This window comes from Eubalaena glacialis, chromosome 11, assembly GCF_028564815.1.
Source record: "Eubalaena glacialis isolate mEubGla1 chromosome 11, mEubGla1.1.hap2.+ XY, whole genome shotgun sequence".
Classification (NCBI taxonomy): Eukaryota; Metazoa; Chordata; class Mammalia; order Artiodactyla; family Balaenidae; genus Eubalaena; species Eubalaena glacialis.
In genome coordinates, this window is record NC_083726.1 from 97373916 (window position 1) to 97401509 (window position 27594).

General features: G+C 38.0%; 1 protein-coding gene across 10 annotated transcripts in view; it reads left to right on the top strand.

Annotated features, from left to right (window-relative positions):
• Positions 1-27594, top strand: part of SOX5 (SRY-box transcription factor 5) — a 992512-nt gene that overhangs the window by 868015 nt on the left and 96903 nt on the right. For all 10 annotated transcript variants that reach the window (XM_061206370.1, XM_061206379.1, XM_061206380.1 and 7 more), the window contains one exon: positions 25775-25860. In XM_061206370.1, the coding sequence (XP_061062353.1) occupies positions 25775-25860 (86 nt within the window). The remainder of the gene's footprint in view (positions 1-25774; positions 25861-27594) is intronic.

The following is a 27594-nucleotide window of genomic DNA, read 5'->3' on the forward strand; positions in this document are numbered from 1 at the left end:
GCACGGGCTCTAGGCGTGCGGGCTCAGTAGTTGTAGCGCATGGGCTTAGCTGCTCCACAGCATGTGGGATCTTCCCGGACAGGGATTGAACCCGTGTCCCCTGCATTGGCAGGCGGATTCTTAACCACTGGGCCACCAGGGAAGCCCCTAGCCCAACATTTTAGACTTGAGAGGGACATTTGAGATAAGGTGGTTGAAGGTCGTGAGTTTCATCAATACCAATTTCTCTGACCCCAACTTTCAGTTCTCTTTCCACAACACTCAGCTTCCTTGCACCCCAGCCCCCCACTCAGGTTAAGTGCTGTTCCTTCAGAGCACATATTTTATAGGCAGAAAGGAAAGGAATAGGTGCTTCTCTTTTTACTAATGACTATAGTCCTCTGCCTTTCTCCTTTTTGTTTGGGTGTAAAATTTCTAGCCACGTAATTCTAATAGATGCTTCAGAAATTTTTGACAGGAAGACATTTTATGTGGAAATTTAAAAAAATGTACAGGAAATCAAAATCCAATAAAATAACCCATTTTCTGTATATAGTAGGAAACAGTTGTAAAAGAGTTGGCTTGATAGTTTGGCCCAAAGTGTCAAATTGAATGTGTCAATAGCTACAGATACAGTATCTTTCCCTAGAGATGGGCTATAGTTCCCAAACTAATGGGCTGTAGTTCCCAAACTGTGCTAAGGTACCAGGGTGCTGAAGCTAATTCACAGGGGCACACAGGATATTTTCAAATTTCAAGGAGAATACAGAGGCATCTCTCAGACACTACATAAATTACCTGAGTTGTTTGAAACATATTACTTAATAAAATGGAGCAGTTGGACCTTTCTTTTGTCTTAGGAGTGTCACGAAAGAATTATTGAGCCACTGATGGTGCCTGAATCCAAGACATTTAGGAACTTGTGGCCTAGTATATTATATATTCATTTTTTAAATGTTATAACCTTTTTACTTGGAAGTTATGGTTGTTGACCTATCATGTTACAACCACAGAACAGAATATTATAACAAAATTTATCTTGCACTTATAGGGATATGTATAATATTATTCAGATAAGCAATTGATTTGCCTCATTGTGCTACTTTTTTTTTTTAACGTCTTTATTGAAGTATAATTGCTTTACAATGGTGTGTTAGTTTCTGCTTTATAACAAAGTGAATCAGTTATACATATACATATGTTCCCATATCTCTTCCCTCTTGCATCTCCCTCCCTCCCACCCTCCCTATCCTACCCCTCTAGGTGGTCACAGAGCACAGAGCTGATCTCCCTGTGCTATGCAGCTGCTTCCCACTAGCTATCTATTTTACGTTTGGTAGTGTATATATGTCCATGCCACTCTCTCACTTTGTCACATCTTACCCTTCCCCCTCCCCATATCCTCAAGTCCATTCTCTAGTAGGTCTGTGTCTTTATTCCCGTCTTGCCACTAGGTTCTTCATGACCTTTTTTTTTTTTTTCTTACATTGTGCTACTTTAATTGTCCTTGTGCAAGTTGTTGAGATTCAGTTTCCTGACCTACAAAATGGATTAATAACACGCATTTTACTGAATTGTTACAGAGATTAAATAGGATTATATATGAAGCAGTGCCTACCATTGTGTCTATCTTATTAGGTTACTTATAAATGATGGATACTGAGTATAATACCAGCAAAACATACATCCTGTGTCTCCCCTCACCAAAAAAAGATTATATTAGAACCACACCCAGCAATTAATTACATTTCGTGTCCTATATAGCAGCGGTCCCCAACCTTTTTGGCACCAGGGACCGGTTTCATGGAAGACAATTTTTCCACAGACCAACCGGTGGGCGGGGGGCAGGCTTCAGGTGGTAAGGCCAGTGATGGTTCAGACGGAAATGCGAGCGACGGAGAGTGGCAGGTGAAGCTTTGCTCGCTCACCTCCTGCTGTGCCGCTCGGTTCCTCGGACTGGGGGCTGGGGACTCCTGCTATATAGGATCAAATTCATTCTGCCACACCTGAATGAGACTTCCTCTGACTAGGAAAATACAGTTGTTTAGAGAAAAGTGTTTTAGTGCCGATGGAAACATTTGTCTCTTAACTATTTTAATTATAATCACCAAGTTTTAAACTTTTTATTATCATTTTACACTTGTCTATTAGAGCTCATGTTGGAAAAGATCATGTGATTTTTTGGAAAATGTATTTAGTCATTGTTTTGGCTATATGAAGCTAGAAATATATTCACGTACTCATTCTGCATTTTAACACATTGATTAATTTTTCAGAAATGTGCTAAATAGAATAGCCGTATAAAGTTACTGATTGAAATATTTAATTGCCTTCTGAGATTAGCTTAAATAAATAGAAGTCGATGAGCCAAGCTGAATAAACTTAAAATATGCTGTACTTACTCTTCATCAGTTTTCTGAACAGTATTTCCGCTTCCAATAAAAAAGGAAACTCTCAGTTAATTAGTTCCTCATATACCACGATAAAATTAATGTTTAGGAGTTAAATACCATAAACTTCCTCAGGCACATTTGCTGATGTGTTCTTGTTTTTAGTTAATGTCACATGTTTCATTGTTTAATGGGGGTATCATGTGGGTTTCATTATATCTCTCTGGTGCAGAGGGTCCATGTGTCTGGCATTTTTAGGAGACTGCATGCTAATTTCTGATTTAACTATGTCAGCTGTGTCAGCTGACATACAGGTCAGTCAGTGCTGAAACAATCACCAAATCACAAGCTAAAAACCATTGACATGGTATGCTTTTATTGAACTGACAAAATAGGAAACATGTGTTGTCAGGATCACATACTATAGGTTCTTTGTAAATAAGCAGAGAAAAGAAGATATCATCATATCTTCAGGCTTCTGTGTTTGTGTGTGTTAGAATTATTGTGCCCAGCTCTTCCGCTTACCTCCCCTCCCCAAATCTTAGAAACCAATGACGTTGGGCAAACCTGACTTAGTTTAGAGCTTTGTAAATATATATTTTTGTAAAGAAGAACTTTGTACCTAAACAGCCAATCATTTAAATTCTCATCTTAGATTGGTGACAAAAAAATATGAAATGATTAAAAAGTAAAGAGAACTGAGTGCAGAAAAAGTATATAACATTGCACAATGATATGGTGACAGCCACCCTCCAGTTCTCATGGAACGGCTGTTTCTAGGTCAATAAAATAGTTTTGGGTTTTTTTTTTGCTAAAAATGGAGTTGTAATAGCTTACAATATTCATCACTGAGAAAAGAGAGATGTATATGTTCTTATTGTGACAAAGTGTCATAACTTAGTATAAAAATGATAGCTTATATTGTGCCTTATTGTTTATAAAACATAGAGACATAGTTAATTTTAAGCAGTATAACTCTGTGAGGTGATAACTGTGCTATATTAGTAACTAATGTTTGATCCATTTTCCCCCAGCCCCCCCCACACACACACACTACCACCACCAAAACACACACGTACAAGCAAACAAAAAGAGCAAAAGCCCTTTCTTTGATAAGTTCCTCAGATTTCATTAGACTAAAACTATATCTAATCTTTTAATCCATCTTGCTTGCTTTTGAACAGTTAAGAACATTAAGAATGCCATTCAATTAAAATATAAACTCATTCAGCTCAGTATTTTCTTTTTGACATGATTCTCGTTCTTGATAACATAGAAGTGTCAAATTGGCTAGTGACACTGTGTTTTTAGACCAGAGACCTCAAAATGTGATGTAGCCTTATGAATTTGTAGCCTAACCCTCAGAATTCTAGGTTCATATTTTTGTTGCCACAGCAAACATGGAATCTCATCTTAGTATTAAACTCACACTAACTAAGGTCATCAAACTGAAGTATAAGCCCAGAGGAGCAATATGTTGTTTTACTTGAATAGATGTAACTGTTAATGATACTGAACAACTCTATTGCCCAGTAAACGTGCTCTTCACTGTAGAAAGCTCCAGTAGAAGGCAAACTTTAGTCATAATGTTGATAGGAAAGTATGGAAGCAGAAAAAATATTTAATAAAACAGACTAAGATAATATCTTGCTTGTAACTCTATGATAGATGTCTGTTTTCCATGAGAACTGAACAAGTCAGGCTGTTGGAATACCATGTGAATCAGATACTGTATTAGGTTTAACTATACTGTAACAGGACAAAATAATACTAGCTTAAACATGGAAAAAGAATATTTTTCACTCATGCAACAGTTCAAGCATTGCTCATGTGGTAGCTCCGCGGTATGAAGTCCATGGCTTGTTCTCTTATTTATTGTACTGCTTTCCACAAAGCGTGGCTTCCATCTCATGGCATTAAGTACCTTCTCCAGCTCCCGTGTCCCCACTCCAGCCAGTGCAAAGGGCAGAAGCAGGGAGAACTACAACTTTTTAAACAGTACTGTTTCACTAATAATTTATTTTTGCTCTGTTTTCAAAGAACATATTTAAACTTTTCTTAAACCTATTTATATAATCAGCTCATACCAACCCTTCACATTTTTTCTAATATATTAAAGATAGCATTTGCTGACTGCACAAACCTCAAACAATGTAGAAGTATATGAAACAGAAACTAAAAGTTATCTGCCTACACTCATACCCTCCTATAATCCCACTCTGCAGAGGTGATTACTGTTAACAATTTGGTACCTATTTTTCCAGAACTAGATACAGGTATAAATATATTATGTATTCATAAATAAATATGTATATACATCTATTTGTATCTAGGTATCAATATGTAATATGCAGGATGTGAGAGTATCTGTATAATGTATGCTATGATATATATATGTGATATGTACTACATAATATATAATGTATGGGGGGGTAAATATTTTATAGACTATGTTCTACCGATAAATATAACAAAAAGTCATGGCCATCTTTCTTCCATACTTTCAGACCTAAATACTTTCAGACCTGCATCATATTTCATTAAACTGGATGCACCATATTTTATTTATGTCTCCCACTAATGAACATTTAAGTTTGTCTACAATGCTTCACAGTTTTAGGCAATGCTACAGTAAACTTTTTTGTGTGCACAAAGTTGCCCCAAATGAATTATTTGTGTAATCAGTTCCATTACCAGTATATGGTATTTTACTTCCATTTATTTGTTTCTTTTTGAACATTTTTCGCCTGAAAGATTGTCTATACATTCTGATGCTCTCTGAGTTGGTTAATGGAAGGTTTAAAACTTTAAAAATTGACTTATCTGAGTTAAGCTCTGAATAAGCATCAGTGAGACTTGTAATCTGAAACTATTAATTGTCTCAAGTTAACAAATTCTGTCAGAAAAAAAATTATGCAAGGTGTCAGAAGACCGTGGTAGTCTCAATCCCATTTTGTATTATTCTGCTCCCTTGGGCAAGTCATTTTCCTCTTTGTGCCTTAGCTTTTTAATCTTTAATGTAGCTACAGTAATGTCTGCCCTACTCACTTCATGAGGAGATTGTAAAAGTTAGATGGAATGAGTCTATGCATTTCTAAAGAAGTTAGATTATTGTATAATATATCATTATTACTTGTTAAATGTATCAGCCCATTTTGAAAATTTAGAATGTGATATAATGATAAGGATTTCAGGAATTTATCTATTTTTAAGTCACTATACTTCTGACCATTCAAGACATTCGCATTATTTGTTTTTCATTTTTGGGTGGAGAGAAAATTTCATAACATTTCTTAATTTCCAGAGGTCTAAAAGTTACCATTCTAGTAGAAATCTCTAGGCCAGGAGTCATCCCAAATGTATTTTCCATAGGCTTATTGTTAGAGTGGTTTAGGAAGCTTTCTGTTCTCAACCTGTAGATCACAGACTCTGGATACACCCCAGGAAGAAGGATGTCTATCAAAGGCCCTGATAGACAGAAAAGTGGAAAGGCTACAATGGTGTCAAAAAATGAGATGCTTTTAAAAAATGAAATATTTGCTAAACCTTCATATTAAAAGTGGAAAATAAAAGAGAGCATTTGAACTGGTCTTAAGTGGCTTATATGAATGCCCCTTTTCCAGATCCCTACTTTTTAATACTTTCATCATTTTGGATGCTTTTCTCTGTGCCATTCATTTCTTCATAAGACACAGAGGCAAAATTTAGATAGTACTCTGATGTAGATGTACATATAGAAGGAGTTCCTTAATTAATGATTCTCTGAGCAGCTTAAAATGAGTTATTATGTAATAGTTAAATGACGCCTTGGTCGTAGTGCTGGAATACAGAAGGAAAAGGAGACTTGTTTGATTTATTGTCACCTTTTCAGGGATACTCAGATTTCTTAGATAATTAATCCAGGAATTTTCATTTGTACTAGAATTCCTTAGATTTATGGGCAAAGAGGTGAAGAAAGAATGCTGTATTTTTTATATGCAGAAGCGTCTTCCCACTTGGAAAGATGTTTCTTTTTTTTTTTTTTTTTTTCCTTAAAGGAAAGCTCCTGCATTTTTTTTTTTAATATTTTATTTATTATTTATTTATTTATGGCTGTGTTGGGTCTTCGTTTCTGTGTGAGGGCTTTCTCCAGTTGCGGCAAGTGGGGGCCATTCTTCATCGCGGTGCGCGGGCCTCTCACTATCGCGGCCTCTGTTGTTGCGGAGCACAGGCTCCAGACGCGCAGGCTCAGTAATTGTGGCTCACGGGCCCACTCGCTCCGCGGCATGTGGGATCTTCCCAGACCAGGGCGCGAACCCGTGTCTCCTGCATTGGCAGGCAGATTCTCAACCACTGCGCCACCAGGAAAGCCCGGAAAGATGTTTCTTAAAGAGTTTATAAATTAATTTCTTACTAAACTAGCCAACTAAGTAACTATTAAATTAAGTAAGGTAAAGTTTTTTTTGTTTGTTTGTTTTTTAAATTTATTTATTTATTTATTTTTGGCTGTGTTGGGTCTGCGTTGCCCGTTGCTGCGTGTGGGCTTTCTCTAGCTGCCGTGAGCGGGGGCTACTCTTTGTTGTGGTGTGCGTGCTTCTCATTGTGGTGGCTTCCCTTGTTGCGGAGCATGGGCTCTAGGTGTGTGGGCTTCAGTAGTGTGGCATGCAGACTCAGTGGTTGTGACATGCAGACTCAGTAGTTGTGGCTTGCGGGCTCTAGAGTGCAGGCTCAGTAGTTGTGGCGCACGGGCTTAGTTGCTCCGTGGCATGTGGGATCTACCCAGACTAGGGATTGAACCTGCGTCCTCTGCATTGGCACGCAGATTCTTAACTACTGCACCACCAGGGGAGTCCAGTAGGGTAAAGTTTTCATTTGCAGTGCTACATTAAGAAGACAAAAAAAGGTTTTTATTTTTTAAAAATCTCTTACTGAAAAATTTAGCCTATGACAAAGCAGTTAAGAACTAAAAATCTCCTAAAAATATCTTCTTTTAAAATAGCTGTATAGTCAAACAAGAGATAATTTATTAATTCTACTTTCTCAAATAAAATTCATATGAAATATTTATATTCATTACTTATTTTATGGGAGTTACTACACAATGTTAGCATTTCTCATTAAAAAAATTTCAAATATTAACGTCATATTATACTATTCTAGCAAATCTAGGAAGGCTTTACAGATTTTCTGCATTTAGAAACCCCTTCACCTTTATTAAGTATACCATATCAATTGTTCTGAACGTCTGGTGTTCCACAAGATGGTTTAGGAGACTTGTTATAAATTTAACCTCTTAAAATGAGAGAGGAAGTATAGCTGAGCTTATTGCTGTTTGAAAGCAAAGTTCAACTTGCTTGGATTTGAGAAAGTCTAAAGTGATTGGAAACAGTCACTATGATGAAGGATTTTGTTTTTATCTTTTGTTTGTATATAAGACATCTCTTTTAGTAGACACTTTGACCGTGCTCAGGTGCTTTAATGACATCATAATAGCGGGTTCTTGTTAGTGAACAGAAATCATTTTAAGACTTAGGAAATTCATATTATTTACTTTTAATACCCAAGGGGATATGAATTGCTTTTAAAATCAAAATTTACAGAAGAGATAGATTATGGAATATTAGTAAAGAATGGTTTGATGTGTGAAAAAATGTGACAAAAGATTCTTTAACCACCTCCTTCAGGTCCTTATTTCTTAAACTCTAGGCCTCTCTTTCGCCCTCCATTTTCTATCCTTCCTTGGTATCATTGGCAGCTGATCTAAAACACCATTATTATTTGCATTAAACCTTGTACAAAAAAACTAATTTGTTCCTTATTTGTAAAATTATTTCCTTACAATCTGTTTCTTCTATTAAGCCTTAAGCTTTTGATATGGGAAGAGTGGTCTCCTGTGTTTGAAATTTGTTAATTTCTTAAATAGAATATTGCTTCATATATTCAGTCATTAAACATTTAACAGCCTTAAGTGGGCAAGGCACTACGCTAGAAACTGGGACTTTAAAGGTGGAGTAAGACATAATTCTGCCTTTAGGATGCTCACAGTCTAGTTGGGGAGAATGGGATATAAACAGATGTTATGTAATAGAGATATGCATAGAATTTTAACAAAAGTGAGTGGAAAGGGAATGAACTCAAATCTGAGATTGACGGAAGGTGTCAGGGAAGGCTTCTTGAAGTGGGGAAGGATGATCCTAAGGATCCCTGAAGGATGATCCCTAAAGTCAGATCCTAAAGGATGAAGGGCAACTAAGCAATTGAAGAAGTTGTTGCGGTAAAAGGATACACAAACAACATTCCTGGCAGAAAAAAACAGCCCTGATGGAGGCTGGAAAACAAGAGATGGAATTAGGGTATACATGGACCTTTAAGCAGTTCAAAGTAGACTTTAAGGCAAGAAATGATAAGTGAGTAGTTGGAGGACATAAGAGGAGACCAATTCAAGGAAATATTTATAGACCCTCTATGCTGGAGGAACTGAAAAGCCATTGAAGGGCTAAAACTCGGGGTTGAGATCATAGTGGCATTTATCCATCCATCCATCCATTGATCGATTCATCCATGTCAAGACATACTTTTCTTATTCACTTTTGAACTTTTCAGTCCTTAACACACAGTATGTAATCAGTAAATATTTATTACAATTTAAATACAACCAATGAATATTTATTGTGTACCTGTAATGAGTGCCACTGAAAGCTAAGCAGAGAATTCATTTCTTTAGCAGAGGACTGGAGCCTGGGAGACTGATTGGTAGGTTTTCCAATAGTAAGAAATGAAAACCTGGGAGTTAAACGAAGTTTGTCATTGATTGGCCATGGAGAATGAAAGGGAGGGAGAAGTCAAGGATACTTCATATTTATAGCATAGGTAACTGGGTGTCACCCAAATTAATCAAAATACCAAGAGTAGAAGTGGGTCTTGCAAGAAGGATGATGAATTAAATTAAATGTGAAAACCGTACTTCCTATGGGAGAGATGGCCGGTGGGGGTAGGGGTGGGGTGGCTGTCCAAAAGCAGTGTGAGAGGTCTAGGCTGGAGTCCCTGATTTCGAATAGTTTATATATGGTACTTAGACCAAGAGTTTGGATAAGATCATTCAGATAAAGGAAATCAAATGAGAAAAGTCAAGCACCAAGGATTAGACTCCAAGGAATACCAATACCTAAGGAATGAGTGAAGGAAGGTAGAACAGCCTATTGCAGAAGTAATAGAGTCAGCATGAACAGGGTATGAGGAGAACCAGGAAAGCACGTTATAAGAAAAGTCAGAGAGTGTAGATGTAGTTAGAGAAGGAGGGAGTCACTAACAGTATCAGCTGTTACACAGCAGTGTTCGTTCAAATGTGGCAAATCAGAGGTCATTATTTCCAGGGAAGTTTATGGATTGAGAAGTAAAGTGTAGGAGAAGGATTTAAGATTATCACTGAAGACTGGTTTCCAGCAATTTAGATGAGAAGACGGAAGAAAGTAAATAAATGACTCCTTTTTAAACACTAAGGAAAGTGTTTTAGAGGGATTTTTGGAGTCTAGATGGTTGTTTTTTTAGGATAGGAGGTACTTGTGCATATGTTTAGGGACACGGTATGAACAGATTCTTACCTTGGCAGTTGAGGTACTTAATAGACTCTAACTAACCTTCTGAATATTTCTTGATACTATATGACATGGGTCCAACTGCAGGATAGTTCATAAATACATTTTGTTCATTCATTTCTCTGATCCTTACTTTTGGGCTCAACCATTTATTTATTCATCAAATTATTTATTGAACATCTATCAGCAAATATTTATTGAACATCTACTGTGCACTAAGCATTGCAATTTTAGACTTCTCTCATCTTTTCTAGTTATTTTTTATTCAAAGCCTAACTCAGGACCAGCCCCTTCTCTGATTCTTTCTCCATTGATTTCAGCTCAAATAAATTCCTCCTTTCTTTGGTAATTACTGCCTTTCTTATTCATATGATTTTAATCATGTGGCTTTGATTCATTTCACTTTACATATCTATGTCTTATTTTTGTAACTGAAAGTGTCACGAAGGCAAGGACTGTACCTTTATTTCTTTGTGTCCTACACGTAATGTTTGACACATGTTAATTGAATGAACATAAAATGAATATATCTATTTTGAAATTTTAAATATGTATTTATATTATGCTCTAAAATAGTCTGTGATGTTTTCTAAAACTTAATACTTTCCTTGCGACGATGGTAAGAACTATAGTACTTACTCTCTGAGATCCTGAACATTTTTAATTTGTAGAATGAGAATAACAATCTACCCTATTGAATTGTTATGAAGATTAAATGAGCTTTTATACACAGACCAGTAAATATATTCATTCATATCTGTGTAGATTTACATGTGTATATTTATGTGTATACATATGTAAAATATTTTAAGTGCTAAAAGTCAACAGATATTAGTTGCCCCCATTTCACAGCAGTGGGAGCATAATGAATAATTCAGAATCGATGTTGGAACAATTGATGTTGAAACTCTTTGGGTAAAAAAAGGATTTTTTTTCCTGAACCACATCCGAAAATAAAATATAAGCCCAACTGTGGTCTCCCCCCCCCCCCGTATCTCTATTCTCCCATCAAATTGGCCATCAAGTCTGTCTCCCATATATGTTCCTTCTTCTCTTTCCCTTATGATTAGTTTAGGCCATTATCATTTCCCTCTTGACTTACTGCAGTAGTTTTTAACATGTCTGTTTGTCTCCAGTCTCTCCCTCTTCCAGTTGATTCTATCCCTTGCCACAAAATTGATCTAAAACACAAATCAGACTATGTCACATTCCTGCTTAAAACCTTTCAGCAACTTAAGATTGCCTTCAAAGTAAAACACAAGGCTCTGCAAGATGTGTGTCCTACCTGCTTCTTTAGCTGCATAACTTAACATTCCCCTTCTGCATCAGATACACTGAGACTATTAAAATATCCCTGGATGTAGGGGCCAATAACAGATAATGGTCATTGCTAGCACTGTCCCATGAATGGTAAGGGGCTCCTTCCAAGCAGAAGGAACCCACCAATTCATCTGTTGGCCTATGAAATGAAAGAAAGCAACTTCCTTCGAAACAACTTCCTTCCTTCCTTCCTTCCTTCCTTCTTCCTTCCTTGCTTGCTTCCTTCCTTCCTTCGAAAGTTCCAACTATAGTGTCCTCTTTAACTCCACTTTGTCTTACACTCCTCCATGAACTCCTACAGAACTCCCTCCACCAGGAAGTTAGAGTGGTAGAGCAGGGTGTTTTCAGTTCCAATCTGAGAAGATGATTAATAAGAGCAATCCTATTGCATGACGTGATGCAGGCTTACTGTGTGACTTTGGAAGACATGGAAAGTAGGTGGTAAAAGGGTCCTGAAAGATAATTTGGTAGTGAAGTGCCATTTTTTAAGAGATACTTTAACAAATAATCTTCCTCGATGCTCTTTCCAGGTTAACTTCTTCTTTTCTGGAGGTTTCCAGAATGATGCCTTCTCCACTGTTCTACTTTGCTCATTGTATCACTGGATTGGTTTACATGTTTATCTCCCTCACTTTATTAGGAACTCTTCTAGGGCAGGGATTGCGTGTGTGTGTGTGTGTGTGTGTAGGTTTTAATTTTTATAATGCCACAAAACTTTCCAGAACCTTTAAAGTAGTTCAGTGGGTGAAAGGGTTTGTGAAGTTGACCCTGGATAAGAACATACTTGCTTTTGACAATCTTCCTCAGCCTACATAACCTTGTTGTTTTTCTTACTCTGTATATAAGCCCCCAAAATGAGACTCTTCAATAGTGTCACTGTAAATAATTATTATCTAATATTCATTACTTTAATACTAATGTAAGTAACATGCTTTCTGAGGGGTTATTGGGTTATTTACTATTAGATATATCATTTGTATCAGTAGATACTATAAGCTGAATTGTATTCTGAAAACAGTTGCTTAACATGCCTCAGTGTATTTTTCAACTTTTTGAAAAATTTTAGTTTTGAGCTAGAATTTTCCATACTTGGCTTGAAAGAAGAAGCAAACTAATTTTGGAAAGGCTTAAGGAAAAACTGTTCAAATGGTTAAAACCTAGGAAAGAGTAGAAGAAATTACTTTAACTAGTTGAAAGTCAATTTGAATAACACACATGGTTGAACTTTAAACGCCAGAATTTTCCATTATCTTATTTTTACTAAGTATCTCATGAGGTATTAACAAAATAAACCTGTTGTAATATTTTAGTGCAGTTTATTGAGAGATGGCATAAATAGATGACAGTATTTACTTCAATAAAAATCTTTTTTCCCCAGTAGTTTCTGAATTTCTCTTTCCCCATTAAGAACTACCCTTGACCTTGTTTTGAAGTCTTATAGATTCTGTGTCCACTTCAGAACACTGACACATGCATGTAATATATTTTGAATTTCCTTAATTGAGCTAAATTGTTATATTGGCCCTTTTCACATTTATGGTATTTGTATTTACTTAGTAACTGGGGCAAATTTCAATCAAACTAGTTCTGGATATTTTAGATCTGAAAAATTGATAATAAGGTAGATATGCTTCAAGTTATGTATGTTTGTATGTTGGATGGAGATGGTTGCATTAATATTGTGGCTTAGACACAAACCTTTTGAAATTAGTTGATATCCTATTTTTGATCATATGTTTATCTTGGAAACTGTATATGATTACAGATATGTAATAGTGATAGTACTCTTTTTAATTCTTGCTGCCAGTCTTTCGTTTTCTCCAATTCACTTAAACATCAACTACGTTGATATGAGGCTGTATATGGCAAACATATTGTATTAGTTTGCTAGGGCTGCCATAACAAAATACCACAAATTGGGTGGTTTAAACAACAGAAATTTATTTTCTCACAGTTCTGGAAGCTAGAAATGCAAGATCAAGGTATCAATAGTGTGGATTTCATTCTGAGGCCTCTTTTCTTGATTTGTAGATGGTTTTCTTCTCCCTCTATCCTCACTTGGTTATCCCTCCATCTGTGTTGTTTGTGTCCTAATCTCCTCTTTATATAAGGTCACCAATCATATTGGAGTAGAGCCTACTCATATGACTTTATTTTACCCTAATTACCTCTTAAAGGACATATCTCCAAATACAGTTACATTCTTAGACACTAGAGGTTAGGACTTCAACATGTAAAATTTGGGGGGACACAGTTCAGCTCATAACACATATATAAATTATTTAGCTTGTGTGTGTATATGTATGTACGTACACATATATGTTTATACACATGTACAGTATGGCATATGAATAACATTGTAGTTATGCACATATATATGTATATCCAAAGGAAAGATAACTATATGCATTTCATTACTATATATTCATGAATGTAGGAAATGAAAAATAATAAGATTCTAATATGCATATGCAATTTTTAAGCGTTATGGGACAGTCTGGATTTTAACTAATGAGCTCTAAATATGTGTATAATACTCAATTTGTTATTAAGAGTTAGATGCTGGTAGTTGGAAAGTGCCCTAAACACCTATGTGGGTGTTTGCCATCAATCCAAATTTATGAGTAAATCTGTATCCCTAGGTTAGAGTTCGGAGTCATCTTTAAGACCTGTTACTTAACCTCTTTAATTAAACTTGTTAAAACTTCATTTCATATCCGTTGCCTTTTGGCATCCAAACATCTTCAAGTCTGGATTATGAAAAGTTTCTCAGCTCCCTGCTTTCTGTCTCTTTTGCCTTTATTCTGTAACCTGTGAGTTAAGCTGGTTTTCTCTCCATTCCTTCAGCATGTCATGCTCACGCTATGATACATTTCACCCTGTCTAAAACATCTGCCCCTCACCTGCAAATCTTCAAGGCCAAGCTCACTCTTATTTTCACCTTTATTCTTTAAATATTGAAGCCTGGAATTAGTTCTACCTTAACTCCTGTAGCACTGATGGTCAGTACTACTCAAATAAGTTCAAATAATTAGAAGAGAGAGACTTGTAGTAAACAGATAGAGACCAGGTTTTGTTTTGTTTTTTTGTTTTTATCTCGCATAACACCCAGCAGAATTCTAGTTACATGGTAGATGATATAAGTGCTTATTAATTGATTTTCAATAGGGAAAGTAAATTATATAAAATGAATTGTCACTGTGAAGAGCACTGTAGCCTCTAAACTTTTGCTTAGTTTATTTTAATATTATAGTCATTAAATATGGAATATAAATGAATTACATAATTTTAAGTATTTAAATTGTCGATTCTAATAGTCATAACATTTGTTATTTCAGCTAGTTTGCATAAATACAAATTCAGCTTTTAAACATCTAAACTTCCCTTTATAAAATCAGATATAGTGTTTTCTGGATTAAATATTAAAAATTCCAAATGATAAGTAAAGCCTTGTCAGGTGACATCGATTTTTTCCTATTTACTCGATCTTCCTCATTAGCATATAAGCATGCTATAATTTTTACAAATGTATACCTTTTAAGTAAAGTTTTCTTTATCACACATCCTCCAATAGATACTGCAAAATGCCTCACTGAAATTGTCTGTTTTAGCACTTTTCAAATGCATACAAATAGTCTGGGAATCTTGTTAAAATTTAAATTCTAATTCAGAAGGTATATGCTTGCTGCTTTGACAAAGTCTCCCAGAGCTTAGTGGCTTAAAATAACAAACATTTGTTTGGACACAGCCGCGCTCAGGCTCAGAGTCTTTCACGTCCCTGCAATCAAGGTGTTGGCCTGAACCGTAGTCATCTCTAGGCTTGACTTGGGGAGAAATTCACTTCCAAGCTCCCTCCTTTGGTTGTTGGCAGGCCTCCTACTTGTGCTTGCTGTTGGCTGGAAGACATCCGTCCTTTGCAATGTGAACCTCTCCATAGGGCAGCTCACAGTATAACTGCTTGCTGGGGAAGGGGGGCAGGGGAGCAAGCAAGACAGAGCCAGAGTCTTTTTATAACCTATCTCAAACGTAACATCACATCACTTTTGCCTTATTCTGTTCATTAGAAGGTAGTTACTAGGTCCAGTCCACAAGGGGAGGGAATTGCGTAAGGACATAAATACCAGGAAGTGGGAGTCAGCGTGGGTTCCACTGACTCTGACGTGTGCCTGCCGCATTAGATTTGGGGTGGAGTCTGAAATTTTGCCTTTCTAACAAACTCCTGGGTGATGTCAGTGCTGCTCCTGAGAACTTCACTTTGAAAAGCAAGGATCTACACTTACTGCACCCAGTTCCTTTCTTTCATTCATTCTCTGTTGATCTCACTCCCTCCAGCTAGGCTCTCTCACCCCTCCTTCTGCTGAAATCGCCCTTGTGGAAGTCACCAGTGAGTTCTATATCACTAAATCCAGCATTTGAAAACATTGATCATTCTTTCTGAAAATCTTTCTTGGCCTCTGGAACACCAGATTTATATACATTTCTCCTCAGTTTTTCTGCTAGTTACCTATCTCCCTAACTATAAGAGTTAATATATCCTATAATCCAATCCTTGGACCTCTTTTTTATCTATAGTTAACTCCTACATGGTTACAGCTAAAATTCCAGATATATGCTGACCACCCTCAAATTTATGTCTCCTATGTGGATTTCTCCCCTAAAATCCTAACATGTTTATCAAGTGCCTCAGTGAACACCTCTACTTGGATACTGATAGTAATTTCAGACTTAAAATGTCCAAAACAGAACTCTATTCCTTGCCCTTCATCTCCCCCTCGCTACGCCCAACCTGACAGTCTTGCTTCTCATCCATGTTTGCAAATCCAACAAAGAGTTCCACTCTGCAATCAGCTGTTCCAGTGAAAAACCTGGGAATCATCCTCGAGTCTTCTCTTACGTAAACCATCGTTAAGCCTTGTCAGTTTTGCCTCTTAAATACCACTTGACTTTCTCCATCATTCTTTATTCCAACATCACCACTCTAGTCTGGACCATCATTACGTTATTATACAAAGTTCTGCATCTTTTTATTATTGATTACAGCTTCCGACCTCTAGCCCAAGTGGTTTTACTCAGTCCATATATTTTCTATGTTCATGGTTTCCTTTATCCTGTAGGATAAAGTTTAGATTCTTTACATTGTACATAAAGCCATACACAATCTGGCCTGATTCCCTCTCCAGCCCCATTTGTCTCTACTTCCCTACCTGCACTCTGCACTTGAGCAATTCAGGGACTGAGCTATGATATAACACTCCCATTTGACTCTGAGTCTTAATGAAAATTATTTTCCTTCCTGGAATGCTTCCCTTCTTTGTCCGGCTAGCTTTCATTTAATTCAAGATTCAGCTTAAACATGACTTCATCCTAGAGGCTGTCTTTGACCTTTTAGACTAGGTTTGGGGTACCGACAATATAGTCCATAGCACTGTATACTTCTCTATCTTTTTTTTTTTTAATTAATTAATTTATTTATTTATGGCTGTGTTGGGTCTTCGTTTCTGTGCGAGGGCTTTCTCTAGTTGCGGCAAGTGGGGGCCACTCTTCATTGCGGTGCGCAGGCCTCTCACTGTCGCGGCCTCTCTTGCTGCGGAGCACAGGCTCCAGATGCGCAGGCTCAGTAGTTGTGGCTCACGGGCCTACTTGCTCCGTGGCATGTGGGATCTTCCCAGACCAGGGCTCGAACCCGTGTCCCCTGCATTGGCAGGCAGATTCTCAACCACTGCGCCACCAGGGAAGCCCCCTTCTCTATCTTAACAGTCATTGTATTTTATACTAATCATTGAATTATCTTTGTCTTATTTTCCCTTTAAGCTGTAAAGCCAGATCAGCAGAAGTAGATTCAGGTATTCTGAAGCCTGAAACATATAATTTTGGGGACTCTATTTAAGAATAAAAATATGAAAATTATATATATATATATATATATATATATATATATGATCTTCATATACATTAAGTACAAAAGAGAATATTTATGAAAAGAATCACAACAAAGTAAAAAATTAAGTGAGCTGACAAATATAAAAACATATGACCCTGTGAACACACTGCTAGGGGCCCTTTCCAGAACCCAAAAGCTTAAGCTTCATTAAATGTCCAGTAAATACACCTCTTGACATGAGTCTTCTTTAAAGCTCTATTTCTGGGGGCTTCCCTGGTGGCAAGTGATTAAGAATCCACCTGCCAATACAGGGGACACGGGTTTGAGCCCTGGTCCGGGAAGATCCCATATGCCGCGGAGCAACTAAGCTCGTGCGCCATGACTACCGAGCCTGTGCTCTAGAGTCCGCGAGCCACAACTACTGAAGCCCGTGCTCCTAGAGCCCATGCTCTGCAACAAGAGAAGCCACCGCAATGAGAAGCCCGGGCCCCGCAACGGAGAGTAGCCCCCGCTCACCACAACTAGAGAAAGCCCGCGCGCAGCAACAAAGACCCAGCGCAGCCAAAAATAAGTGAATAAATAAATAAATTTATTTTAAAAAAAAAGCTCTATTTTTAGTGACAACAGTAGTGTTTAACACAAAGCAGGTACTCAATAAATATATATTTTTTTCTGGTCAATTGATTTTTTTTTTTAACATCTTTTTTGGAGTACAATTGCTTTACAATGTTGTGTTAGTTTCTGTTGTATAACAAAGTGAATCAGCTATATGTATACATAATATCCCCATATCCCCTCCCTCTTGCGTTTCCCTCCCACCCTCCCTATCCCACCCCTCTAGGTGGTCACAAAGCACCCAGATGATCTCCCTGTGCTAGGCGGCTGCTTCCCGCTAGCTATCTGTTTTACATTTGGTAGTGTATATATGTCCATGCCACTCTCTCACTTCGTCCCAGCTTACCCTTCCCCCTCCCCGTGTCCTCAAGTCCCTTCTCTACATCTGCGTCTTTATTCCTGTCCTGCCCCTAGGTTCTTCAGAACCACTTTTTTCTTTTAGATTCCATATATATGTGTTAGGATACGGTATTTGTTTTTCTCTTTCTGACTGACTTCACTCCGTATGACAGACTCTAGGTCCATCCACCTCACTGCAAATAACTCAATTTCGGGGCTTCCCTGGTGGCGCAGTGGTTGAGAATCTGCCTGCTAATGCAGGGGACACGGGTTCGAGCCCTGGTCTGGGGGGATCCCATATGCCGCGGAGCAACTAGGCCCGTGAGCCACAACTACTGAGCCTGCGCGTCTGGAGCCTGTGCTCCGCAACAAGAGAGGCCGCGATAATGAGAGGCCCACGCACCGCAATGAAGAGTGGCCCCCGCTTGCCGTAACTAGAGAAGGCCCTCGCACAGAAACGAAGACCCAACACAGCCATAAATAAATAAATAAATAAAGTAATTAATTAAAAAAATAATAACTCAATTTCATTTCTTTTTATGGCTGAGTAATGTTCCATTTATATATGTGCCACATCTTCTTTATCCATTCATCTGTCAATGGACACTTAGGTTGATTCTATGTCCTGGCTATTGTAAATAGAGCTGCAGTGAACACTGTGGTACGTGACCCTTTTTGAATTTTGGTTTTCTCAGGGTATATGCCCAGTAGTGGGATTACTGGTTTGTGTGGTAGTTCTATTTTTAGTTTTTTAAGGCACCTCCATACTGTTCACCATATTGGCTGTACAAATTTACATTGCCACCAACAGTGCAAGAGGGTTCCCTGTTCTCCACACCCTCTCCAGCATTTACAGTTTGTAGATTTTTTGATGATGGCCATTCTGACTGGTGTGAGGTGATACCTCATTGTGGTTGTGATTTGCATTTCTCTAATGATTAGTGATGTTGAGCATCCTTTCATGTGTTTGTTGGCAATATGTATATCTTCTTTGGAGAAATGTCTGTTTAGGTCTTAGCCCATTTTTTGATTGGGTTGTTTGTTTTTTTGGTATTGAACTGCGTGAGCAGCTTGTATATTTTGGAGATTTATCCTTTGTCAGTTGCTTCGTTTGCCAATCTTTTCTCCCATTCTGAGGGTTGTCTTTTTGTCTTGTTTATGGTTTCCTTTGCTGTGCAAAAGCTTTTAAGTTTCATTAGGTCCCATTTGTTTATTTTTGTTTTTATTTCCCTTTCTCTAGTTGGCAGGTCAAAAAGGATCTTGCTGTGATTTATGTCATAGAGTGTTCTGCCTATGTTTTCCTCTAAGGGTTTTATAGTGTCAGGCAATACATTTAGGTCTTTAATCCATTTTGAGTTTATTTTTGTGTATGGTGTTAGGGAGTGTTCTAATTTCATTCTTTTACATGTAGCTGTCCAGTTTTCCCAGCACCACTTACTGAAGAGGCTGTCTTTTCTCCATTGTATATTCTTGCCTCCTTTATCAAAGATAAGGTAACCATATGTGCGTGGGTTTATCTCTGGGCATTCTATCTGTTCCATTCATCTGTTTTTCTGTTTCTGTGCCAGTACCATACTGTCTTGATTACTGTTGCTTTGTAGTATAGTCTGAAGTCCGGGAGCCTGATTCCTCCAGCTCCGTTTTTCTTTCCCAAGATTGCTTTGGCTATTCAGGGTCTTTTGTGTTTCCATACAAATTGTGAAACTTTTTGTTCTAGTTCTGTGAAAAATGCCATTGGTAGTTTGATAGGGATTGCATTGAATTGTAGATTGCTTTGGGTAGTAGAGTCATTTTCACAATATTGATTCTTCCTATCCAAGGGCATGGTATATCTCTCCATCTGTTTGTATCATATTTAATTTCTTTCATCAGTGTCTTATAGTTTTCTGCATAGAGGTCTTTTGTGTCTTTGGGTAAGTTTATTCCTAGGTATTTTATTCTTTTTGTTGCAGTGGTAAATGGGAGTGTTTCCTTAATTTCTCTTTCTGATTTTTCATCATTACTGTATAGGAATGCAAGAGATTTCTGTGCATTAGTTTTGTATGCTGCTACTTTACCAGATTCATTGATTAGCTCTAGTAGTTTTCTGGTAGCATCTTTAGGATTCTCTATGTATATTATCATGTCATCTGCAAACAGTGACAGTTTTACTTCTACTTTTCTGATTTGGATTCCTTTTATTTCTTTTTCTTCTCTGATTGCTGTGGCTAAAACTTCCAAAACTATGTTGAATAATAGTGGTGAGAGTGGGCAACCTTGTCTTGTTCCTGATCTTAGTGGACATGGTTTCAGTTTTTCACCATTGAGAATGATGTTGGCTGTGGGTTTGTCATATATGAGCTTTATTATGTTGGTGTAAGTTCCCTCTATGCCTACTTTCTGGAGGGTTTTTATCAGAAATGTGTGTTGAATTTTGTCAAAAGCTTTTTCTGCATCTATTGAGATGATCATATGGTTTTTCTCCTTCAATTTGTTAATATGGTTTATCACATTGATTGATTTGCATATATTGAAGAATCCTTGCACTCCTGGGATAAACCCCACTTGATCATGGTGTATGATCCCTTTAATGTGCTGTTGGATTCTGTTTGCTAGTATTTTGTTGAGGATTTTGGCATCTATGTTCATCAGTGATATTGGCCTGCAGTTTTCTTTTTTTGTGACATCTTTGGTTTTGGTATCAGGGTGATGGTGGCCTCATAGAATGAGTTTGGGAGTGTTCCTCCCTCTGCTATATTTTGGAAGAGTTTGAGAAGGATAGGTGTTAGCTCTTCTCTAAATGTTTGATAGAATTCACCTGTGAAGCCATCTATCTGGTCCTGGGCTTATGTTTGTTGGAAGATTTTTAATCACAGTTTCAATTTCATTGCTTGTGATTGGTCTGTTTATATATTCTATTTCTTCCTGGTTCAGTCTCGGAAGGTTGTGCTTTTCTAAGAATTTGTTCATTTCTTCCAGGTTGTCCATTTTATTGGCGTATAGTTGCTTGTAGTAATTTCTCACGATCCTTTGTATTTCTGCAGTGTCAGTTGTTACTTCTCCTTTGTCATTTCTAATTCTGTTGATTTGAGTCTTATCCCTTTTTTTCTTGATGAGTCTGGCTAGTGGTTTATCCATTTTGTTTATCTTCTCAAAGAACCAACTTTTAGTTTTATTGATCTTTGCTATCATTTACTTCATTTCTTTTTCATTTATTTCTGATCTGATCTTTATGACTTCTTTCCTTCTGCTAACTTTGGGGTTCTTTTGTTCTCTTTCTGTAATTGCTTTATATACAAGGTTAGGTTGTTTATTTGAGATGTTTCTTGTTTCTTGAGGTAGGATTGTATTGCTATAAACTTCCCTCTAGAACTGCTTTTGCTGCATTCCATAGGTTTTGGGTCGTCGTGTTTTCATTGTCATTTGTTTCTAGGTATTTTTTGATTTCCTCTTTGATTTCTTCAGTGATCTCTTGGTTATTTAGTAGTGTATTGTTTAGCCTCCATGTGTTTGTATTTTTTACAGTTTTTTTTTCCTGTAATTGATATCTAGTCTTATAGCATTGTGGTGGGAAAAGATACTTGATACAATTTCAATTTTCTTAAATTTACCAGGGCTTGATTTGTGACCCAAGATATGATCTATCCTGGAGAATGTTCCATGAGCACTTGAGAAGAAAGTGTATTCTGTTGTTTTTGGATGGAATGGCCTATAAATATCAATTAAGTCCATCTTGTTTAGTGTGTCATTTAAAGCTTGCTCTTCCTTATTTATTTTCATTTTGGATTATCTGTCCACTGGTGAACATGGGGTGTTAAAGTCCCCTACTATTATTGTGTTACTGTTTATTTCCCCTTTTATGGCTGTTAGCATTTGCCTTATGGATTGAGGTGCTCCTATGTTGGGTGCATAAATATTTACAATTGTTATACCTTCTTCTTGGATTGGTCCTTTGATCATTATGTAGTGTCCTTCTTTGTTTCTTGTAATAGTCTTTATTTTAAAGTCTATTCTGTCTGATATGAGAATTCCTACTCCAGCTTTCTTTTGACTTCCATTTGCATGGAATATCTTTTTCCATCCCCTCACTTTCAGTCTGGTTGTGTCCCTAGGTCTGAAGTGGGTTTCTTGTAGGCAGCATTTATACGGGTCTTGTTTTTATATCCATTCAGCCAGTCTATGTCCTTTGGTTGGAGCATTTAATCCATTTACATGTAAGGTAATTATTGATACGTATGTTCCTATTACCATTTTCTTAATTGTTTTGGGTTTGTTATTGTAGGTCTTTTCCTTCTCTTGTGTCTCCTGCCTAGAGAAGTTCCTTTAGCATTTGTTGTAAAGCTGGTTTGGTGGTGCTGAATTCTCTTAGCTTTTGCTTGTCTGTAAAGATTTTAATTTCTCCGTCAAATCTGAATGAGATCCTTGCTGGGTAGAGTAATCTTGGTTGTAGGTTTTTCCCTTTCATCACTTTAAATATGGGCTGCCACTCCCTTCTGGCTGCAGAGTTTCTGCTGAAAGATCAGCTGTTAACTGGTGGGTTTTTACCTTGCTCCTTCATCTGCTGCATATTTCTCTGTCTTCTCATTTTGCTTAACTTACTGTGTTTGGGGTCTCCTTTTCGCAGGCTGCAGGTTCATAGTTCCCATTGTTTCTGATGTCTGCCCCCAGTGGCTAAGGTTGTTTCAGTGGGTTGTGCAGGCTTCCTGGTGGAGGGGACTGGTGCCTGTGTTCTGGTGGATGAGGCTGGATCTTGTCTTTCTGGTGGGCAGAACCGTGTCCAGTGGTGTGTTTGGGGGTGTCTGTGAGCTTATTATGATTTTAAGCAGCCTCTCTGCTAATGGGTGGGGTTGTGTTCCTGTCTTGCTAGTTGTTTCGCATGGGCTCTAGCACGGGAGCTTGCTGGTTGTTGAGTGGAGCTGGGTCTTAGTGTTGAGACAGAGATCTCTGGGATAGCTCTCGCCAATTGATGTTACGTGGGGACGGGAGGTCTCTGGTGGTCCAGTGTCCTGAATCCAGCTCTCCCACCTCAGAGGCTCATGCCTGACACCCAGCCAGAGCACCAAGGCCCTGTCAGCCACACGGCTCAGAAGAAAAGGGAGAAAAAAAAAGAAAGAAAAAAATAAAATAAAATAAAAGTTATTAAAATAAAAAATAAAAATGTATTATTAAAATAAAAAAATTTAAAAAGTAATTAAAAAAAATGAAGAGAGCAACCAAACCAATAAGCAAATCCACCAGTGATAACAAGCACTAATAACTATACTAAGATAAACATAAATATCAGAAACTAGTCAGTCACATACAGCAAACCCCAAGCCTACAGTTGCTCCCAAAATCCACCACCTCAATTCTGGGTTGATTCATTGTCTATTCAGGTATTCCACAGATGCAGGGTACATCAAGTTGATTCTGGAGATTTAATCCGCTGCTCCTGAGGCTGCACGGAGAAATTTCCCTTTCTCTTCTTTGTTGGCACAGCTTCTGGGGTTCAGCTTTGGATTTGGCACCCAGGGCGGGGAGGGGTATGGAATGCGGGGCGAGCTTGCAGGCAGCAGAGGCCGGTGTGATGTTGCACCAGCCTGAGGCATGCTGTGTGTTCTCCTGGGGAAGTTGTCCCTGGATCACGGGACCCTGGCAGTGGTCAGCTACACAGGCTCCCAGAAGGGGAGGTGTGGATAGTGACCTGTGCTTGCACACAGGCTTCTTGGTGGCGGCAGCAGCAGCCTTAGCGTTTCATGCCCGTCTCTGGGGTCCGCGCTGATAGCCGTGGCTCACTCCTGTCTCTGGAGCTCGTTTAGGCAGTGCTCTGAATCCCCTCTCCTCGCGCACCCTGAAACAATGGTCTCTTGCCTCTTAGGCAGGTCCAGACTTTTTCCCAGACTCTTTCCCGGCCAGCCGTTGCGCACTAACCCCCTTCAGGCTGTGTTCACGCCGCCAACCCCAGTCCTCTCCCTGGGATCCGACCGAAGCCCGAGCCTCAGCTCCCAGCCCCCGCCCGCCCCGGCGGCTGAGCAGACAAGCCTCTCGGGCTGGTGAGTGCTGCTCGGCGCCGAGCCTCTGCGCGGGAATCTCTCCGCTTTGCCCTCCGCACCCCTGTGGCTGCGCTCTCCTCCGTGGCTCCGAAGCTTCCCCCCCACCCACCCCTTGTTTCCACCAGTTGAGGGGCCTCCTAGTGTGTGGAAACTTCTCCTCCTTCACAGCTCCCTCCCACTGGTGCAGGTCCCGTCCCTATTCTTTTGTCTCTGTTTTTTCTTTTTTCTTTTGCCCTACCCAGGTATGTGGGGAGTTTCTTGCCTTTTGGGAGGTCTGAGGTCTTCTGCCAGCGTTCAGTAGGTGTTCTGTAGGAGTTGTTCCACATGTAGATGTATTTCTGATGTATTTGTGGGGAGGAAAGTGAACTCCACGTCTTACTCCTCCGCCATCTTGAAGGTCCTCTGGTCAATTGATTTTTGACAAGGGTGCCAAGACTATTCAATGTGGAAAAGAGTAATATTTTCAGCAGTAGTGCTGGGACAACTTTTTGCTTATTGAGAAACAGCAGAGGGGGTGTGACGCCAGGACCCGGAGGCCCAGGGTCCTTTGTGGCCGGGGAGCTTTGGTCGGAACTCGCTGCTTCCCCAGGTGGCAATGGCACCACAGGCCTCTCGAGCGCAGGGGCTCCCTCAATAAATATTTTTGAGTGAATATATTAACCATTATTTTCAGTTATATTTCCATACATTTGACATGCAACAAGCTTTTCACAAATTATAGTTCTACAAAAAGCTTTGTATATTAGAAAATTGTTCTTATATCAATAGTTATTTTATGTTTTTGCTATGGTTATATTTCAAACAGCTAACAGTGTCCATATCTGTTAGCATATCACTGGGCTCTGTGCAAAAGGTCTGAGGTACCTCTTTACTAAGAGGAAAAAATTCTTTATTCACATCAAAAACGTACATTATAATCTTCTATATGTGAATATATGTTTGTGTGTCTCTCTATATTTTTATAGATCATCTATATTAAAACTTTAATTTTAAATTACTAAAATTTTAGTTTTTTAGATATTCCCACAAAGAGAAATCACTTGGGGAAAAACCATCTATTTTCTGCTTTCTTTATAGTATATTTTTTTAAACATTTGTCTCTGGAATAATAGAGATACCAATATTTTATATAACTTTTAAAAATGCATTAAATGTTTTCTTTATGATGAATTTGTCCACAGGTTATTTGAATCACGACTGTAACATAGCATTAAAAAGATAAGCTACTTGGCCTAAATCTTTAGAGTTTAGTTTGTTAAAATAGAATTAAGTTTAGTTAAGTTCCTTTTATAATAACATTTTAAATTTGCTGAGGAGTTGGTATGCTCATATCAAGATTATCAGGTGTGTGTGTGTGTGTGTGTGTGTGTGTGTGTTATAAAGTGCAGCCCTCTGATCAATGCGCACTTTTTCCTCCCATTTTCCTAAATACATCATGAAAAAAGGATGAGGTTTCCGCCTTAATTGCTTGTGCCTTTTATTCACATTCCTTTCTCAGCCAGAATTGTGAAAAGAGTGTTAGTAAAAAGCTGCACAATAGAGCTTTTCATTAGGCCTCAGCAAGGCACACAAAAGAAGGCTTTTGGAAAGAGTGAATGCATGAGTTTAATTTGCAGGTGGAGAGTAGATAAAAGGTGCTGACGCCTCTATTATTCTCTTACGTAGGTGACCCTTACCCTGTACAGCTGATCCCAACTACCATGGCAGCTGCTGCTGCAGCAACACCAGGCTTAGGCCCACTCCAACTGCAGGTAAGTCGGGAAACAATACACCAGAGACAAAGGTTAAGTAAATGTCGAAAACAGCTATTATCGTGTTAACACAAAATAAAACTGACTAGTGATATTTGTCTCACATTTTTTTGTTTTTGAATTTATGTCTACTGATTCTTAACCCAAAGTTGGTTCTTTTAATTTTTAGGCCTGTTTTCTGTACTAAAGACAGTTTATTGTAATTTTTTTTATTGCCTGGTATGATTTAACAAAATGAGCTGTAGTTTTGCTTTGATTACTGTATGCCATAATTTCGTCACAGAATGGTCCTCACCAAGATAAAGAGAACAAAAAAACTACAAAAGATATTCAGATACTTATGGATCAAGATAGCTTACAAAAATTACATTTAAAATTGTTCAAGATGCCCAGTATTTTTGAAGCACTCTTTATTCTCCTGCTAATGCCAGCTCAGTTGGATAAGCAAGGATAAGTAGACCAAATAAGCAGGTGCCTAAATGAGCACAACTTTATCCAGGCATCCTAATTAAGACCTTTTTTAGCCCAGCAGAAGACATATTCCCATATATCCATGAATGTCGGTGCTAACTTTACCAGATGTCCAAGTGATTTTAGAAATTTTGTCTCTGGAGTTGGAAAGAATATCAATGAAATTATATTAAAGTTATCTTTCATTAACTGTTTAAATCTTTGAATCAGCATCCTACTACCCTAGTTTCTGTTGTTATGAACTTTATTGGTACACAGGTAATGGGAATAACAAATCATCCAATAATAGGATTAATCTCCCCTTGTGAGAAGTTTTATATTTTCCTTTGCCTGAAAGACGCAGTATGCCGTTAAAGCCAAGTATAAAGCACTCATGCTTAATAAAATTAAGTTGTATTCATGAAAGTGCATTGTCATGACAGATGACCCTAGCCTATAAGGAAAATATAGTTTAAATTGTAGCATCAAGAGACAGACACATCTGGTCAGCACAGGGAGTTGTCAGACCTGGTAGGGTTCTGAGAAACCAGTTGAGTCTCACAGGAGAAACACAGGAGGAACTGAGACATACTGTGTTCTACAGAGGTTAATAACACCCATTCCTATTCTGCCTTTTCTCCGAAAGCTACAGTGTTAGTGTCTGTTTCTTTGAGCTGGAAATTACCTTGGAAATAACCTGTTGGAGCCATGGGGACAATAAGAGTAACAGCATTTGTTAGCCTTTGAAATCTGAGAAATAACTACAATACAGAGAAGTGGCTATAATAAGTAAAACTAAAAAGAGTAGTGGGATTAAAGGAAGAGGGAAGAATATCCAGCAATAGATTTGAATGTGGAAAATAGGAGTTTTAGAGATTTAAGCTGTCAGTTTTCAAAACAAATTAGACATTCTCATTTCCTTTCACCATTGGATTAGTGGTGAGAGGGAGCAAGGGCAAGTTGGAGGCATCTCCTATGTTTCATTGTAGAATTCTAGTAGAAGGTAGCTTTGTTAGGCAGCAGTCCAAACTTATTTTTCTATAAAGATAGCATTAGACTATTTGACACAAATTAAGTTTTATTTCTGCCCTTATAATGTGATATCAGATTCCGTTAAAATTTAAAGATACAAAAAAATTTGTTGATCAGAAAACAAGAAAAAAGACACCAAACATGTTTGCTTTTGCTTCAACTATAATTTGATCTATAAATGGGATAAAGATATTTTGTGTAAGTGGCATTGTACCCATTAAAATAAATGAGTTTTGTTAGGATCTCAGTAAA